General features: G+C 47.1%; 1 protein-coding gene across 3 annotated transcripts in view; it reads left to right on the top strand.

The window, feature by feature from the left end:
• Positions 1-20,166, top strand: part of CDK6 (cyclin dependent kinase 6) — an 896,150-nt gene extending 875,984 nt beyond the window's left edge. For all 3 annotated transcript variants that reach the window (XM_069648455.1, XM_069648457.1, XM_069648456.1), the window contains exon 8: positions 19,195-20,166. In XM_069648455.1, the coding sequence (XP_069504556.1) occupies positions 19,195-19,323 (129 nt within the window). In that variant the 3' untranslated portion in view covers positions 19,324-20,166. The remainder of the gene's footprint in view (positions 1-19,194) is intronic.
• The last annotated feature ends 247 nt before the right edge of the window (positions 20,167-20,413 follow it).

Raw genomic sequence — 20,413 nt, 5'->3', positions numbered from 1 at the left:
CTCAACCAAGCACTAGGCCTGAAACACAGTATTATCAGAGGTCAATTCCCTATTGGTCTTGCTTGTCTGGCCCCCCTTTTCTTCCCTGTGTCCCAACCTTCCCCCGGACCTCTCCTCACCTTGCTTTTTGATGTGGGGCGCTCTCCGTCCTGCCTTCGATGCAGGGGTGCGTTGGGTGATGCAGGCTGGAGGGTGCCTAGTTGTTTCACTGGCACGGGCCTGGCGGACGGGGCTTGCTGCGGCTTCAGCCCGACTGGTAATTGGAATGAGTCTTACAAAAGTTCTGATGGCTCTAGTCCCTTTAATACTGTGTCTTTCTTTCCTTAGGTGATGAAGGTCTTGAGGATGGTGATGCGCTGCTGAAGTCAGTAGGAATGCGGAGCTTGATGCTTATTGGCTTCCTTAGCACTAACCAATGTTCGTCTTTTCCGTGTCCTTTTAGGTGCCGCAGTAACCCAGCATGGAAGCGAGCTGAAGAGATGAGCTGCGGTGAGAAAGTGCGATGTGCGGCGCCTCTTAAATGTTTTGCGCTAACCTGATCTGTCTTTTCCCCTTTTTCAGATCGGCGGGATGCTCCGGAGCAGAAGTTGCCCGATCGACGGGAGTTCAGGTAAGGAATAAACTCCATTTGGAAATTCGAGAGAGCGAAGTATTGCAGAATGCTTACTAACGTCTTTTCTTCTATTATTCTCCCCTTTGGTGGGGCGCGACGTGCCGAGATGGAGATGACTCTGCCGTAGGAATCCGCAAGACTGGGAAGAGCTGGACAGAAGTTGGATGCTCTTCGAGGTGAGTATTGGCAACTAAGTTCTTATTCTTGCAGGTGCGCTGGCGCTGAAGAAAGAAGTGGGCCTCTCCAGGAGATCCGAGCACAGTGAGTGTCACGCTGCAGGTGTAGAGAAATGCAAAGCATGCTTCTCAGGCCGGGTGTGGTTTAAATAGTCTGTAGGTATCCCAGGTATGCCTGGGCTGAGCCACACCCGAAAGACTAGACCGCTCATCCAGTTCAAGGAACTGAATTACATGGGAGCATCCATTGCCCCATTATACATTGCAAGTCCAATACTAAGTGGATCTCAGGACTTGTGTGTGAGCTTGGTGCCAAAGGCGCCAAGTCTGAGTCCAAGTAGGTGTCTGGGGAGATGGAGAGGCCCTTAGGGGCTGACTAGGTGGCAGTGACCTGGCTCCAGCCTGATATAATGGGGACCTGGGGGCAGGAATCGTGACACAAGACCAGAAGAGAATACCTGCAATCTAGAAGTCTGAAGCTAATACCTGGCCAAGGGAGACTTGTAGGATATCAAGAAAAGGAACTATGGAACAATGTTGTAATTTACATAGTGTATCAGCTGAAAAAAAGAGCATACATTAATCCCTAGAGTATTGCAAGTATTATTACCAGGTCGGTCTCATATGTGTATTTTTCCTTAGATCACATTGGGTGTTCAAACGGTATCAGGTAATAAAATTGCGGCAAAAATTTCACTGGTAAAAAAAAATCGCAGCAAAAATGCTGTGGTTTGACCCGGTAAAGGTGTACCCCATTATGCCATTTAAGGGGAGTGGGTGTTGTGGGGGTGTCCCCGCTCCCTTTAAATGGTATAATGGGTCCAGGTGTTGCAGAGGTGTCCCCTGCATCCTTTACATGATTGTGGTGGCAAAAACACAGAATTTCTGCCGTGATATTTTGTATAAACTGCCATTTTTGCTGCGATTTTAAGACCTGGAACCGTTCAAACTTAGCTTGCAGAAATGAAGATTCTTGATTCATGGAAAGGAAATGTGCTGCTGCCTGGCATAGTGGGGCAGCCAACGTCTGCAAGATATTCTTGAAAATGTGGGCTGGACCATGCCATGTACCATGCCAACAATGTAGAAAGAATCTGACCACTCAATTCAGTAGAAGGGGGATGGCAGTTTTCAATTGACTTTCAAGGTCACTCTGAATGAGCTAGAGTACATGGATTATGGTTGGCCTGTCCAGCCTATTCTCAGGATTTCTGTTTCTGTTCGTACCCAAGGGATTATATTGAACCTGGGTATTGGTGGCCTCCACCTTCTCCTCTGTCCTTTTTGGGGCATCTTTTGCGATTGCATCATTCCTCTGGCCATACAATAGTAGGTTCTGTTTCACAGGTATATTGCCCGTGCTCCACCAGGCTGCCCATTATTATTCTTGGAAGTGGTTGGCCTAAAACATTTTTATTGAGTGAGGCGATTATGTGCACCTACACCCACCCCTCATTTCCATCTGATGTTTCATGCCCTGAATTTCTTGTTGTTTCATGTGTATTACCAGTAATGGTACCCAGAATTGTAAATACCTCATCTGGTATTGCCCATTTTCCATATCTGTTATTGTGCAGGGTCTTAAGGCATTTTTACCACATGTTACTTTTGGAAGCTTTGCATCCAGTATTATCATGTGAGTGACTCATAACTGTTGGGTACGGTAAAGCATGCACTATTAAGCTATACTGCAGGTTTTGCCATTTCCGCCAAATTTGTAATCGGGCCCTCAATCAACACAGAATTTAACCTCCCACTAGTGGTGGTGGTGTGTGTATGCGCTTGAAGCCCAATTAGCCCTTTACAGCTTACATTCAGATTCCCTTACATTTGGGCTAAATCAATGATGTTGTTGAACTGATAGAATTTAAATACAGTTACTGTCTTTTTATTTTAGTGGCTGTATGAATTGCTTTTTTTACTTTCTCTATACGTTACATCATATATTGTATTTCTCAACTATCAAGTGCTGTTGATTCCTAGGATTCGTCAGCTAACACTGGTGCGGCTTGGTGGCTTTAGTGAGAGCAACCAAGCGACTGTTGGGTCCCTTCCTCTAGGGATCTTGGTGCCCTGAGCATGGAGCTCAGAGCTGGGGGCACAGAGTTCGGTACCGCCTTGAATTGGTTACAGCAACATCTTGGGCTGCTTGTATGTCGCTGGATTCCCGTCTGCTGTGCCAGGGACCCCGCAACGGGCAGTGAGGGCGTTTGCGAACTGGAGACACTGGTGCATTGGACTAAGGGCCTCACTGGTGCCGGCTGGGCTCTGAGTAATTGCCGGCTTTGGTCTGTGTATATGGTCGCGCCTGACCGGGGTCAGGCAAGTGTGCCATATATTGTTTCCCTGGTATATTGTATATTACTGATCTGGCTTGGATGGTCCTTGCCTCTGGGCCAATTCTCACTACTCTATACTGAGTGATTGTGGGGCCCCTTTTGTTGGGTTCCCTGAGCTGTCCTAAATTGGTGTTTTTTCCAAAGCCCAGTGGAGTGGAAGCGATACCAGTAGCTTGGCGTGGTACATGCTGCCATTGCCCTTTTTGTTCACCCGGGTATTATATATATACCAGGTAGTGTGCAGGGGAAGTAAGTTCAAAAAGCAACATTTTATAATCTCTGCAGCCATCCTTACAAAAGCAGGAAGGCACGCAATGAACATATTAGCCCGGCGAGAGTGCAAGGTCCTTCAGTAATTGGGATGGCAGCAGGAGACTGTGCACAGCACGCCTTACTGACTTTAGCTACAAGACATTCTAGTGTTCTTCCCAGATTCTGTGAACGAGGGTAATGTGGTTGGCACTACTGCCCAACTGTCATCCAGCATTGGCGATGATGACAACTTATGGTCACCGGATTCCCCGATTATTCCAGGACTGGGGATCATGCAGTTTGCCCTAAAAATTTGAATTAAGCTGTGTGGGCGAATTCACCAAGACCTGCTGGCACAGGGTGTGCTGAACGGACTGTCCTGAGGTTGGCTTCTTGTACTGTACCTGAAGATGATCTAAATTGTGGACATGATGTGGTTGAGATGGTAGGGAAGGCTGACATGTCTTCCAAAGATAATCTCACTGACTCCCTATATTTCACTAGGAGGCAGAGGTGCTTGCCGAAACTGCAAGCATACAACGGGTCTAACTTTATTCAGGTCACACCTGTGGTGACTACTGACCCCCTAAATGCCACATTGCAACCGGTTTCTTCCATCAGAAACAAGACGCAGAGAAAGAGTGGGTCTACGCAGGCAAAAAGGTCTCTGAAAAATGCTGGTACCACCTTCACCATCTTGTGACAGTGGAAGAAGCAGAGATTTCTGTGGAAAGTGAAGCAAGTGAAGAGGAGCGGGTATTGCCCCTGGATGGCCAGGTGGTTATGCACGGGCAAAGTGATGGCAGCCTGAGATCAGGCCAGGGTCAATCGAATGTACCCGGCCATAACCTAACCACCACGTCAGTTACTGTTCTTGACCCCAAAATGTTCACCACAGGGGTCGAGACCGCTGATTCCACCAAGAAGAGGCTGAATCGCTCAGAGCTGCTGGCAAGTTTTGCATAGAATACCTTTCTTAGGTTTCTTGAACTCTTCTGACTTTGACTTTAGTTGAGCCCCTGAAATTTAAGGGCGTAACATATCTCGTATTCATTGTTACTTACCCGAGACTACAACTGTGGTCTGTACCTAGACTGAATCATTGTGTAACATTTGTTATGTCCTTGATGTATCCCCTGTTAGTCTTTCAGCATCTAGTTGAGTTGCTGTCCTACTTGCAGCAAAGGGCATCTGGGCTTAGTGCAGTCCGGTTCACCTTCAAAGGACACCATCTATGACAACAACTATGGCTGGGAATGGCTTTGAAGCGTGCTCCCATCTCTGACTACCACCTCTAAATGAACTGTGTCAGTGGCTTGCTGGAATATACAAGGGTTCTCTCATTTTACCTCTAGTGGGGGCTTGATTGTATGTTTGTTAGTGAATTATGACATCTTTATGTTGCTGTAGACTTTCTTGACATATCTATTGCTGTTGCTGGCTATCATGATGTTCATCAAGAAAATGTTGTGTGCAGCCCTAAGGGGCGACCGTCTTGGGAGGTTTTAGTGTGCATAAAGCAGCGTTTTAACTCCAGAAGGCTCAGGGTAGAAATTTCGAAAGGAAACTTGATGTTCATTGAGGTGTATCCTGGTATTGCCTCAGGGAGAAAAGCGTTGCTGGCCTTAAACATCTATGATCCTCCCGGTAATGATTTAACGAAAGCTATCTTTGACTCAATTGATCTGGTACCCACTCACTGGCTTGCTAGCCCAGAGCATAAGCTGGTTATTATGGGTGGTGATTTTGACTATGCTAAATAGGGTGCTTGTTTTTTAGTTCTCACAAACACCTATAGTGATCATGCGCTCCTGGCAGTATTACTTTCCCTTGACTGGAAAGAACCCAATGTCCAAATGATAACTGGGGACACCATGGTCGGCCACGGCAGGATTCGCATTCGTTGGACTACTAAGAATGCAGAGAGTATTTCTACGGCTGCTGAGAGAGTATTTCCTTTTTAAACTGTGTACTTGCAGCAATGATGTGCAGATGGGATCATGCAGTAGCTTTCAGACTTAATCCTTAATTATGGATCAGTGACTATTAGAAACTCCATGGTATGTGGTAGAAGAACATCATCTCAATTTGATATTAAGATATGTGATGCCAAACGGCTTATGCGTAGAGTGATCACAGCACTTAGAACATCTTTGGGTCTGTCAAATAAATTGAAGGCTCTAATCGCAAGGCCTAAATAGAGGTACAGAAGGTGGTTGTGTAGGTAGAAAAGGTCTGAGGCCAACGCCAAATGGCAACACATGGTACAGGTCTTGGCGGGTACAGATACGCGCTCCGTATGGCAACTCTTATCCAAAGCCAAGGGGAACTTTAGTTTATCATTGATCCGATCTCGGACAAGTGCTGGATACAACATATTGGTTCTAGCCAGCACCCTACTGAAGGCACTGAAATTGAAACTGAAGCAGAGAAGTGTCCGCTTTCATGTAGTAAAATGGATATAGGGGATGCTATTAGACAACTTAAACCTTCTAGGGCCGCTGGCCCAAATGGCCTTTGAACTCAGTTGTAGACGAATTGTTTGAATTACAATTGTTCGAATTACAATTGACCTTTGCACAATTGACCGAATTGTGAAGGTCAATTGTTACATATATGAGGGGGGAAACCCCCCGCAACCTCCATTATATATTTATATATATATATATATATATATATATATATATATATATATATATATATATATATATATATATATATATATATATGGTCAATTGTGTAAAGGTCAATTCGGACCCTTGACATTCGGTCATTCGAACAATTGTGTTCGAACAATTTGGGTAATACCTTTGAACTCTGTATTCAGGTGTGACGCGGATGGTTGGTCCTCAATTTCACGTCTATTGTTTGATAGAGTATATCAGGAACATAGACTACCCCATTCCTGGTGCTGTTCTATCTTGATTCCAGTATTCAAGAAAGGGGATAGAGAGCTACCTGCTAACTACAGGCTCCTCTCCTTACTTGATTCTACAGGCAAACTGTTTGCTACTTTGGTTTTAATGGCCCTATGGATTTGGGTGGAGACTAAGAACTTGCTGTACCCATTCCCGACCGGCTTTCGGCCAGGCTCATCCACCTCTCATAACCTCAGACTGGTGGATGTACTTGTGCAAAGGGTCAGAGCTGGGATGGCAGCTAGTCTTTATGTTGCATTTATAGATTTTACATCCACATTTGACTGTGTCAACTGGCGCAAGATGTGGGCAAAGCTGAAAGTGTTGGGATGTCCTAGTTGATCTTCGAAATCCTTATACTATTTCATACTAATACCTCTGCCAAAGTACGCTTGAATCATGAAGGGGTAACTACAACATCAACCCGACTCGGCAGCGGAGTCAAGCAAGGTTGTGGGCCCCTACTATTTAATTCATATCTGTCGGACCTAGTTGTCTGCCTACAGTGGGGGATTCCAAGATATCATCTCACTTATATGCAGAGGATTTGGTCGTTTTTGACAGTATTTTCCCAGGTATGAGAAATATGATAAATGAGTTGCAGACCTACAGTTTGGAGAACGACCTGATCATTAACCTAAACAAAACAAAAGTGACGCTAGTTACTCGCCGTACGATAGAGTGAACATGAGTACCATCCAAGGTAACATTGAATATACTAACAGTTGGGGGCACTGTTGAGCAGCTGACAAAATGGCTGCTTAGCTTTGTAGCTCCGAGCACAGTCGCATCTTATCCGTGGACCTTTGCGGTCATCCACATCATCCTGCCTTTACACTCGTTCCCCTGCCCTGCTGACATCTGGGGCTACCTGCACGTGAAATTTGGTTTGGAATCAGTACCCGGGCCGTTTTACAGCCCGTTTTGCTGCTCCCCGGCATTGGTTTGGGCCTGGGCCTCGGTGGCCGTGGAGGCGTGCGGCGGGCTGCTGGGTGCCACCCCCTGATGACGCTGATTGCTCCTGCTATCCTGGTGCCTGTGAGGCTGGCACCGTATGCGCACTGGGACTGCCCACCTGCTGGTATCCCTGCCCGCTTGGGTGCTCGGCTCCGGCGTCTTGTGCAGAGTGATGCGCTGAGCGGCTGTGAGACCGGGGCTGCCTCGGGTGATACGCTGTCCTGCGCTGAGGCGGCGCCTGTTCCCGATGACCGCCAGCGGCCCGTGCTTGGGACTGGGCCAGCCGATTGTGCGGCTGCTGGGGCCGCTCTGCTACGCGGCACCTTGCCCCCCTTTTCGCCGGATCCGGAGGGCAGAGAATCTCCTGCTGCCTCCTGAGCCTGCTGCAGCGCTGCTGCCGGAGCGGCTCGGCTCCTGGTCCCGGAGGGCAGAGACTTGTGGTGGCGGGACGGGGCGCTCCGTCCCTCTGGAGTTCCTCGGGGGTGCGCGGCTGCACTCCCTCCCTGTGTCCTGCGCGAGATTTTCACGTGCTCCCTGCGGGCTCTCTATCATCCGATACTTGAACAGCCTGCTACCCATCAGGTGAGGAGCTGGTGGGATAAATATGTGGTGCTTCCCTCCACCGTCCCTCGACCTCGCTGCTGCTGCTCCATTCCCCCGTGGCAGCTGATCCTTGCGTTTTCCTGGCCCTGGTCACCATACCTGTGTCTGCACTGTGCTATACCTGCGGTGGGGCCCTCAATACGAGTCAACTAAGCTGTCTTTTCTCCTGGTCTCCCTGCATTGCCTCTTTCAATCACTTACTGGAGGCACCGGCGGCCCCCGCCTGTCAGAGCTGCGGACCCCCGCTGATGCGTGCGACAGGGGCGCTGCTCTAAATACTGTGGAGCCCCACCTGGGGATTGGTGGCCTGACTTACCATCCGAGACTTGCCCAAGACCCGTGAAACTGAGTGACTGGTGGGTCCTGTCTGGCTCCCATTTCCCTGCGCCACACGTCTTTTCTGCTGCTTAATACCCTACTCTGAGAGCTGGGGACTCAGCCACCATCTTGCACGATGTCCAACAGATCCAGGAATTCAAATAAGACCGGTGCCATGGACAAATTCACAAAATTGACCCCAAGGCTGGATGCAGCCCAAACATCATGTGATCAGGTGGACGAGATGGTTCCCATAGAGGCTCCGGCCACAGATTTAACTGTTATGATGGAGTCAATGGCCAGGGATTTCACGGCCTTCCATGAAAATTTAGATGACATTAATGCGAATGTTGCATCACTCAAAGCCAAAATGGACCAACAGGGTTCGAGAATCGCGGAAGCTTAAACCAAGATGGGCACCAATGAGGACAACATAACTACGCTACAGGACACAGTGACCACTCTGGTCCCTGATATGAAGTCAGTCAAAGCCAAATGTGATGATCTCGAATCCAGATCACGTAGAAACAATATACGCATTATTGGGGTTCCGGAGAATGCGCTCGAACTGGCAACCGAGAATCTTCTTAAGGAACTGCTGGGCAATCCCGACCTGTCCCCTTTCTTTAATGTTGAGAGAGCTCACAGAGCGCTAACTCCGCGCCCCAAACCATGGGACTTCCCTAGGCCTATTATTGCGAAAATCCTAAGTTTTAAAGACTGTGACAAGATTCTCGGACTGGCACGAGAGAAGGGAGAACTCAGACTGGAGTCACAAGTGATCAGAATATTTCTGAATTTTTCGACTGGAGTGCAACAGGAGCGCCACCAGTTCCTTGGAGTTAAAAAATTGCTTAGAGAGAGGAACATTCCCTATGCCATATTATTCCCTGCGCGCTTGAAGTTCACATTCAACAACAAACTGTACTTATTTACGGTGCCGTCGGAGGCGGTGAAATTCATAAAAGCACATGTCCCCTTACATGCTCCTGCTGATGACCATATGGACAATGATTGAGCTCTAACCTTGGCCCGTGTCCTCTGAGTCTCCTACTCACATGTCAATCGAGCACCATCCTGGCCATCGGCATTGCGCCTGCAACTAAGCTCAGCCATGCAATGTACCCTGCCACATTGTTCTTACTGTTCATGTGAAATTCAGTCCCTAGGGGGTACACGCTGCTGTGCTAATGTAAAAACTGGATTGTCTACCCTGCTTATACCTGTTGTTTCACCAATGATTAAACTGCACTGCCTTAATGTCCCACAGAATGGACTCTACTCCTCACTTAAAGATGGAGGGGCAAGCACTGGATGACTGCTAATACTGTTTGTTTTGTAACAGAACATTACGTGTTCTAAGCGTGCTTGTGCACGGCAATGCGCACCCCACTGCGATTGCACTGTTCTTAGATATGCCTTTTTTGCCGGTTTGCCCCAGTTGGGCTTCCGTGTATGTTGGGCCAAGTTGGGGATGGCTCAACTGTGTGCAGGTAAGTGGGGGGTGATGTTCACACAGCTAGTTGGGGTTTGGCGGTGAGGGTGGTGGGCGATGGGGTGTTATTCCAAAAAGGCTCACAAGGTAACACAACACACTCATTGAAGAGACATAAGCGCATTTTCAGCTCTAATTACAAGAGCATACACAATTACAGGAACTGGGATGTTCATTGAGGCAATGCTGTACTGTCCAAACAATGCTCTGGAATGTACACAGGATTGAGAACATCGTGATGACCTGGGAAATTACGGCGCTTGCGTTGAGACATGGGGTGATAAGCACCCAAGCGGTGACCTTGCGAACTACAAATGCAGGTTGCAGCAGGTGTTCTGGGATGGGTCCTAAATTGCTGAAATGCCCACTGTCATAATGTCCTGGAACGTCCGGGGACACCAAGGCTCACAAAATTATGGCCTACGCTAATAGGCATGGCTGCAAGATACTGCTCCTGCAGGAAACGCCCTCCAATGGTCGATCCATGGCTACGTCCTGGGGCTCTGCCAGGTACTTCACTTCCTACTCCACCCAGGCCAGGGGTGTGCTCACGATGGTTCGTAAATCTATCAAATTTGTATTACACAAGATCTACATAGATCCCGATGGACGTTATGTCATATTACACTGCACGATAGTGAACAAGGAGTATCTGCTTGTGAACTCCTGTGGCCCTAATGTAGACTCCCCGGAGTTTTTTGATACTGTCGCAACCATACTGCTGGGCTACGTGGGTGTCCAGGTTATGTGGGAGGGTGACATGAACCTCATTTTGTATACTGTCCTGGGCAGGACCGGGACCGCTGTCCGATCCTTGTCTGGCGCGACACTCGGACTACATGGCCACATCACAACCCTCAGCGTCCGTGACGACTGAAGGGCACTATACCCTCAACGTCGGGAATATGCTTATTACTCGTCAGCCCATGATAGCTCCTTCAGAATAGATCTGTTCCTAGTGTCAAGTGAAATCATGGGCAGGGTCGAGGGGGGCACAGATCTTGTCCCGCACATTGTCTGACCACGCCCCAATCACCTTATTGGTGGAACTGGGAGCACCTGTCCCGACGTTCAGCACCTGGCGCTTTAAATCTGAGGCCCTCAAGGATATTGTGTTCAAGGCTAAGATCCTGGCTGATATGGGGTCTTTCTTTGAGCACAACACCCTCCAGGCCACGTCCGCTGGGGTCAGGTGGAACGCCTTCAAAGCATATATCAGGGGGATGTCTATATCCAGGGAAGCGGGAGTGCTGAAAGCGATAAGAGCTGCCCTCTGTCGTTCTGAGTCCAAATTGGAACAATTAGAGCTGCAATGCTCTGCTGGTGCTGATCCCGCCAAACTCGCTCAAATTAGCGAAGAACTCCAGACATACAACGCACTTGCCACCAATGAAGTTCAATATTTTAGACGCCCGCAGACTGCTAGGAAATATGGTGAGGGTGATAGACCTGGGAAAAACATTAGCGACGCTGGTGAGGACAGAATCTGGCCAGGCACAGATCACTACTATTAAGGACGAGGAGGGTAATACACAATGGACGGACCAACAGATACTAGACAGATTCACTGACTTCTACAGGTCCCTTTACTCCCAACCCGCCGAACATACTGAACTACACATGCGTGAGATGCTTGACCAAATACCCACCACATGTATCTCCTCCCCTACCAGAGACCAACTTGACTCTCCAATCACCTTAGATGAGATTGTTAGAGCTATCTCAGACTTACCCAAGGGTAAAGCTCCGGGCCCTGATGGGCTCACCACAGAATTTTATCAAGAACACATTGCTATACTGGCTCCCAGGTTGCTTGAGGTCTGGGATGAGTCGCTCCACTTGTCCACCCCCCCCCTCTTTACGTGAAGCTGTCATTACGGTATTGCTTAAGCCTGGCAAACCTGACGACGAATGTGGGTCATACAGACCACTCTCCCTCATGAACCTTGATACAAAAATGTTTGCCAAAATCATAGCGAACCGCTTCCTCGCGATCATGACGTATTTGGTTCATGAGGATCAAGCAGGCTTCCCATAACATCCGGAGGCTGTTTAATGTAATGTCCTGTATTGACCAGGATGCACAAGCCGTGGCGGTCACGCTCGACGCTCAGAAGGCATTCGTTCGACATGGTCTTGTGAAAGGTACATGTAGCTGGTGCTGGAAACAATGGGCGTTGGCCCGAATATGATTGGATACATTAAATTATAATACACCTCTCCCATGGCGCGAGTGCGCGCTAACTCATTGACATCTAACTTGTTCACACTCTTTAGGGGTACCCATCAGGGTTGCCCGTTCTCCCCTATCCTCTTCGCTCTAGTAATAGAGCCAATGGCGGATCACATCCATGCACGCCTTGCCCACAGGGGAATAAGACTGAAAGACACCCCTGAAATTATATCCCTGTATGCGAATGATGTATTACTATACATTAGGGACCCCACCACTCATCTCAACCCCATATTAATAGACATCACGCGTATCGGTACCTACTCAGGGTTTACAATGAACTACTCAAAGTCTGAGGTGTTCCCGCTCACTAACACCACCCACCAACCTACTACCGAATACCCTCTACACTGGTCCCCTGACGGTATTAGATACTTGGGAGTCCCGATATCCCTAACCAAACTTACCTTGCTTGCTGATAACTACCCGACGGTGGCACAAACAGTCGAGACGAAAATCTTGCAGTGCCGATCCCTCCCATTGTCAATGGCCGGTCGACTCTCCCTCATCAAAATGGTCTTACTCCCCAAGCTGCTTTACACCTTCAGTAACGTGCCCATATGGCCTGGGGGGAAATATTTCACTAAACTACATACGCTATGTGCACAGTTCCTATGGCACTCCGGCGCGGTGCACAAGAAATGGGCTGATATGGTGCTCCCATACAAACAAGGGGGTTCACAGCTCCCGATCTAACACTTTATTGGATTGCGGCCCAGGCCCAAACGCCTCTCACTGGTACCCTAGCTCTCCAGCCCGTCCGCATGTTAAATTGGAGAGTCTGGTGGCTGCCAGCATCAACATAATGTCCCTCATACTACACCAGCACTATACACCTGGCTCCCCCATTGATCGAATCAGTGCGACTCTTCGTGCCTGGACCTGTTTGCTACACTCAGCAGTTGAATCTCCTCCATACTATAAATGGCTTCCTGTGTGGGCCTTCCCCGGTTTGGAACCGACACACAACATCGCTCTAGCTCGACATTGGAGGGCTCTAGGATACCAGGCATTGTCTGATTTCTACCCCGATGGCAGGTTCATTGACCCCGAGACTTGGAAACCCGGACACACTGGATCTGCCTTGGAGACCTTTGAATATTATAGGCTCCGGGCTGCATGCCAAACTAAATGGCCCTCCTTCCCCAATGAGCCCCCTGACACCCCAGCGATCGCATACATTGCCAACTCGGGCGGTGCCTGTGGCGTTGTCTCCTCGTTGTTCAAGATATTACAGGACATTGTACCGATTCAGACTCTCGGGGCGTGCGGTGAGTGGGCGACGGAACTGGGCCTGGAAATCTCTGACCAGGTGTGGGAGAAAATGTGCCTACATACTCAAAAGGTTTCCCTTAACTTCCGCTACCGCGTCATGCAATATAAACTCTTGAATAGATTGTATTGTAACCCTCATAGGACCTCTAGGTTCATCCATACCACTGTACACTCCTGCCCCGCTGCAATGCGGAGAAGGCGGATCATTTGCATATGTTCTGGTCCTGCAATAAACTGGTGGAATTCTGGGAAACAATCTCAGAAACACTGAGGCTTCCCATAACATCCGGAGGCTGTTTAATGTAATGTCCTGTATTGACCAGGATGCACAAGCCGTGGCGGTCACGCTCGACGCTCAGAAGGCATTCGTTCGACATGGTCTTGTGAAAGGTACATGTAGCTGGTGCTGGAAACAATGGGCGTTGGCCCGAATATGATTGGATACATTAAATTATAATACACCTCTCCCATGGCGCGAGTGCGCGCTAACTCATTGATATCTAACTTGTTCACACTCTTTAGGGGTACCCGTCAGGGTTGCCCGTTCTCCCCTATCCTCTTCGCTCTAGTAATAGAGCCAATGGCGGATCACATCCATGCACGCCTTGCCCACAGGGGAATAAGACTGAAAGACACCCCTGAAATTATATCCCTGTATGCGAATGATGTATTACTATACATTAGGGACCCCACCACTCATCTCAACCCCATATTAATAGACATCACGCGTATCGGTACCTACTGAGGGTTTACAATGAACTACTCAAAGTCTTAGGTGTTCCCGCTCACTAACACCACCCACCAACCTACTACCGAATACCCTCTACGCTGGTCCCCTGACGTTATTAGATACTTGGGAGTCCTGATATCCCTAACCAAACTTACCTTGCTTGCTGATAACTACCCGACGGTGGCACAAACAGTCGAGACGAAAATCTTGCAGTGCCGATCCCTCCCATTGTCAATGGCCGGTCGACTCTCCCTCATCAAAATGGTCTTACTCCCCAAGCTGCTTTACACCTTCAGTAACGTGCCCATATGGCCTGGGGGGAAATATTTCACTAAACTACATACGCTATGTGCACAGTTCCTATGGCACTCCGGCGCGGTGCACAAGAAATGGGCTGATATGGTGCTCCCATACAAACAAGGGGGTTCACAGCTCCCGATCTAACACTTTATTGGATTGCGGCCCAGGCCCAAACGCCTCTCACTGGTACCCTGGCTCTCCAGCCCGTCCGCATGTTAAGTTGGAGAGTCTGGTGGCTGCCAGCATCAACATAATGTCCCTCATACTACACCAGCACTATACACCTGGCTCCCCCATTGATCGAATCAGTGCGACTCTTCGTGCCTGGACCTGTTTGCTACACTCAGCAGTTGAATCTCCTCCATACTATAAATGGCTTGCTGTGTGGGCCTTCCCCGGTTTGGAACCGACACACAACATCGCTCTAGCTCGACACTGGGGGGCTCTAGGATACCAGGCATTGTCTGATTTCTACCCCGATGGCAGGTTCATTGACCCCGAGACTTGGAAACCCGGACACACTGGATCTGCCTTGGAGACCTTTGAATATTATAGGCTCCGGGCTGCATTCCAAACTAAATGGCCCTCCTTCCCCAATGAGCCCCCTGACACCCCAGCGATCGCATACATTGCCAACTCGGGCGGTGCCTGTGGCGTTGTCTCCTCGTTGTTCAAGATATTACAGGACATTTTACCGATTCAGACTCTCGGGGCGTGCGGTGAGTGGGCGACGGAACTGGGCCTGGAAATCTCTGACCAGGTGTGGGAGAAAATGTGCCTACATACTCAAAAGGTTTCCCTTAACTTCCGCTACCGCGTCATGCAATATAAACTCTTGAATAGATTGTATTGTAACCCACATAGGACCTCTAGGTTCATCCATACCACTGTACACTCCTGCCCGCTGCAATGCGGAGAAGGCGGATCATTTGCATATGTTCTGGTCCTGCAATAAACTGGTGGAATTCTGGGAAACAATCTCAGAAACACTTGCCGAAGTTGCTGACACTGTAATTGACCCTGACCCCTTGGGGATCTTGTTTGGGGTGTGGAAAACTGATGACAGCATGGCCAAATTCCTCAACATAAGTTGTATGGTAGCTAAGAAATGTATACTTCAGAGTTGGAAAAGCCCCCCCCCCCCCTCACTCCCCCCCGCTGGTTTTTCAGAAATGGCTGCAATTGCTCACTTGGTCCCGAAATTGTGAGGAAGAATACTTTACCATCCTCCCTGCTCACTCCCGCTCCAAGAACATCTGGGTTGTATTCACTACCTACCTAAACAATCAAGGGGAAAAGACACCCGAGGCTGGCTCGTTCCCGGCCCCATCAGGAACTGTCTGCACATTATGAGCTACTGTACTCTGCTCTTCCCATAAATGTCATGCTTATATTGTTGTGATTGCTGTATTTTGACTAATGTATTGCTCTATAGTATACTTGCTATATATACACCTTGCGCTCTAACATGTGGGTCTACTGTGAACCTCTGCCAATAAAACTAAAAGTTTAAAAAAAAAGAATATACTAACAGTTGTGTATTTGGGCCTTGAGTTTTCCTCTACTGGGGATTATTTGTTAATACTTGAAGCTAAAACCAGGAAGGCCAAACAACTGGAGGTGAATCTCATAGAAGACCATGACCTTGACGGTTCGTTAGAGGCGGGTCACATGTTGACTGACTGTACTAAGCCGTCTATTGTTATTACCATAGTAGCAGTTAAAAAAAAGCCTTGCCAAATTGCAAAGGGAGGAAGGCACCTGGTCCTGATAACATTGTTATCGATTTCCTGAAGCTGGAGCCTGAATTTTGGGTTCCAATCCTGTCAGGGCTATTTTAAGCAGTGGCTAGCTGCAATGGTATCCTGGAATCTTGGCCACAGGCAGAGATAGTACCCATATATAAAAAATGGGGAAGACAGAACCCGGATAACTGTAGGCCCATTTCACTGCTTGACACCACAGGAAAACTATTTGCCAAGGTGGTGGTACAACACCTGTAGAAGTGGGTGGTGGGTAATGGACTGATCTCCCATCTTCAGGCCTCATTTCAACAAGGGCCAAGCACAATAGATCAGTGCTTCCGCTTGTCTACCATAATCCAGAAATCCACTGTGTTGAAACGTTTGCAGGTTTATGCTGGTTTATAGACCTCGAGGCGGCCTTTGACAGTGTACCCAGGGCCCAGTTATGGCAGGTCCTGAGTCATGGGGTTCCGGGTGAGTTGGCATCCCTGATCTCCAAGCTTTACTCCAACCACTCAGCGGTAGTGAGGTGGGGGCCGGGAGGGGAAACGACGAAGCACTTCCAGGTTAACAGAGGTGTATGGCAGGGCTGTGTACTTGCCCCGCTCCTGTTCCGTCTCACTGAAATCATCCTGGACCTGGTGGCAGAATGTTCCAGAGGTGAGCTGGACCCTTCCAAACACGGAACGGACGTCTATCCGGCATTATTCTTTGCTGATGACTCAGTTCTGCTGGCTACTTCGCCTGTGGGATCAAAAAAGGCCTGGAACGTTTCATAGCCAAGTGCTCACAGCTGGATTTGACGCTCAATAGGACCAAAACCAAGGTCCTAGTGTTTAGACCGAAGAGAACCAAGCCTGTGTCACTACAATTGGAGGTTGACTCCACTGTATTAGAACAAGTCACCTATTATGACTACTTAGGAGTGAGGTTCATAGATACAGGGCCATGGGCAGCTCTGACAAACAGGTCATAGTCTATCCTTGAAAGAAATGGTGTTGGCTTTAAAACATTTTTCATTTCCCATGGAGAGGGAGCAGTGACACCAGCGATAAATATCTACTCCATCCAGACCGTACCAGCTGTACTCTATGGAGCGGAGATCTGGGGTCACACTAAGTTCTCAAAATTAGAAGCAGCAGTAAACACATTTCTGAAAAAGCAATTTAGATTGCTGTACAGCTTTCCTAATGCCCCGCTCCATATTGAATGTGGACTCGACCCTATTATCCATCAGTTGGCATAGAAACTGTTTTTTTACTGCCTCAGACTTTAGGGGTCTCCTGCGCTGGTTAAGTACAAAGCAGCATATATAGATCTGATGAACTACCCTGATGGACGTTCACTTCAATGGTCGGCTCGTGTTAGGCAACATCTTAAACTGGCTGGCATGGAAGAATTGTGACATAATCTGGACAACCTATGCAGTGGTCTCAAAGGAGACATTAAGCAGTTTGTCGAACGCAAGATCCAAGCAAGAACATCTCATTGCCTCATGTCTGAACCTGAAAGTAGGCTTGGCATATCTCTCCACGAAACAAATTTTAGGTGGAGAGCGATACCTGGACCTGATTTCACCTGCCCGGGCCCATACACTATTTCTGGAGTTTAGAACTGGTACGCTGAAGTTTGCATCCTTCACAAGTGGATGGAGGTGTAGCAATACTGAAACATGTCCAAAATGTGGTCTTGAGACAACATATGTTACTAATTGTTTGCTCTTTTGTGAGTGCTACTGTGATTTGAGGAAGATTTATTTGTTACCACTATTCAGAAAAGCATCCCTGAAAACCATGCAAGAAGCAACTAACCTATGTAAATCTACGGCTGTAGCGAACAATGTATACTTCGTAGCCAAATGTATCATCCTTGGTTGCGTAGGATGTTGCCTCAAGTCAATTGATTTATCCATGTTGGCTTTTAGCTTTTTTTGCTGCCTGTGCCCTATAATGACGATATTTGATGAACTTTGTATTTTATATTGATGTCCACCATTAATTGATATTTAATTGTTTTATGTAATTCATTTTTATGATGTATTTGCTGAATAAAGCGTACTGACTGACTGAACTGGTGGGTTTAATTTACAGATTAGCAACTCAGACGGCTGGGTTTACTATGAAAGGGGTCTTAAAGTTATACAATCATTGTTTTTGCCCCACAGTCTTGTATGGGCTTGAATCTCTGAACATGAACAACTGCGTGTGGTTAAAGCGAACTGAAGCTTTGTTATGGCAGAAGATGCTGCAACTACCCCAATCGGTATCCATGGAACATCTGCGCTTGGAATTGGGTATCATCTCCCTTCGAGGGATGGTCCTTACGAAGCGTGGGATGTACATTAAAACCAGAGCTGCTCCTAAATGTCCGATTCTCAGCTTGTCGGGAGAAGGCTCTGGGGGTACACGGATGGGGAGAGAGTATGAGGCTTCTATGCAGGAACTATTTAAGACTAGGGATTGGGTTCCCCAGATCGACTCAGCATCCTCGTTGGGAGGACTTGCCACTGATTTAAAAAAAGAAAACGTAATCTGTGGGACTGGAATGCCAATTTTGAGCTTCTGTATACCTTGAAGCATTATATGCTGGCAGCGGAAGTAACATACAATTATCTGAAACCAGTCTTTTATGCTTGTATGTCTGCATCCAGCTGTATGCCGCTTTCTTATACTGTTACGCATAAACCAGTTACCACTTCGCTCTATTGGCGCATCATAAATGCCATATCATATTGTGGTGCGCAGCATAATCTCGCCTACAATGAGAGATACTGTTGAATTTGCTATAGGAATGACATTCTTGAAACCCATAGGCACATCCTTACTAGCTGTGCCGGCCTAGGTCCTATGTACATCAAGGAGCTTGGGTCCCTGGTACACAACGGTGTTTCAATATAATCCAAGTCATTTTGGGCATACTGTTTGAGCAATGTTTCTACCTCTGCGCATCTAGCCCTTTATCAAGGATGGCTAAGATCAAAGGAGGTGTTCATAGGTTAAACCGTTCTGACTCTGAGTCCTGTTTTTGAGTTTGACGCTGAACGTGATAGCTGGTGTGTGCTTGTCAAATATTGACTTTCTGTGTATGTTGTGTGTTTTTATTGGATTTTTTTATATATATATATATATATATATGTGTGTGTGTATTTTAATTGCTTTTGTAAAAAGTTCTTACAAACTGAACACAAAGATATTATTGTTATTGTATTTCACTATATAGAATCTTTCATTTTTTTTACAGAAATGTTTGACATTCAACCCATCAAAAAGAATATCTGCTTATTTCGCCCTGTCTCATTCCTACTTCCACAGTCTGGTGACATTTCAGGTGTCAAGCAGACCGAATTCAGCTGAGGACACTCAACCCTGAGGTTATGCAGACTTTGAAGCTGGAACTACAAATGGACAATGTGTGTACACGTCACAAATCACTGCATTTTGGCCACTTGTGTTTACTCACTCGACACCCCTTCTGCAAAGTTCTTCATTTTGGTTACAGTAAAGTGTTTACTTTCATCAGGCCAATACAAACCCAGACATTTTTTATTTTTGTACCTTTTTTTTTTTTTATTTGCTTGATCCTTTTTCAACTATCTGGAAGTTTCCAGATGAAAAGAAGCTGCTGACCAGTTATGCTGCCATTCTGTTTCGTCTAACCTCAAGCCCTGCCAGTGTGCAATAGGATAACGCTGCTTTGCCAAGCTACAATGGAATCTCAACAGCTGCTGGAGCCCAAATGGGTACATGAACTTGGCATTTTTGTGTGCTTGTTATTCGATGCTGTTCAATGCTATTTAAACAAAATAACTGTAATTATTACAGTATATCTTGCAGTCGGGCATCAAATCATACATTAATTTGTTGTGAACTATAAGGCACAGTATGAAACATGTTGGAAATGTAGGCATGGCTTAAATAGCAATGTTAATGCTGCTGCACCTCCTGTACATGGGGATTGTGGGTTCATTGTGCCCTCCGATTGACCTGAAACACTTTACATGAACACTTTGACATTGCTAACATCCCTTCATCAATGGTGCAACAGTTGCTGTCCTGACTACATCACCAGTTGAAATATTTTGTACAGACCTGAGGATCAGAGGGTTTCACCTCAGGGATAGTTTTAATGAGAAGAATTCACATTGTATGTGTTGGTATAATGTGTAATAAGGTAGCATGGATAACGGATGTTATAAATTCTAACTTGTTTTTATTTTGATGTTCATTATTATTTGCATTTCTGGCGTGAAAATGAAATTTAGATGAGCAATTAATGTGTATGTTACTCACAACTGTCTACAGAAGCACAACATTGAAAGCTGCTGTGAAACTACTTGCAGAAAATAGATACTAGTGACATACTTTCAATATTAATGAGGCAAGATAAGGCAAAATCTGTCATATAGGTTAACATAGAAGCCAATGATACTGTGCTTTTACGTTCAATAACACCTCAGCGT

Source organism: Ambystoma mexicanum, chromosome 2q (assembly GCF_040938575.1).
Source record: "Ambystoma mexicanum isolate Mex_15411 chromosome 2q, UKY_AmexF1_1, whole genome shotgun sequence".
In the NCBI taxonomy this organism is placed as follows: domain Eukaryota; kingdom Metazoa; phylum Chordata; class Amphibia; order Caudata; family Ambystomatidae; genus Ambystoma; species Ambystoma mexicanum.
This window is presented reverse-complemented; position numbering and strand designations above follow the sequence as displayed.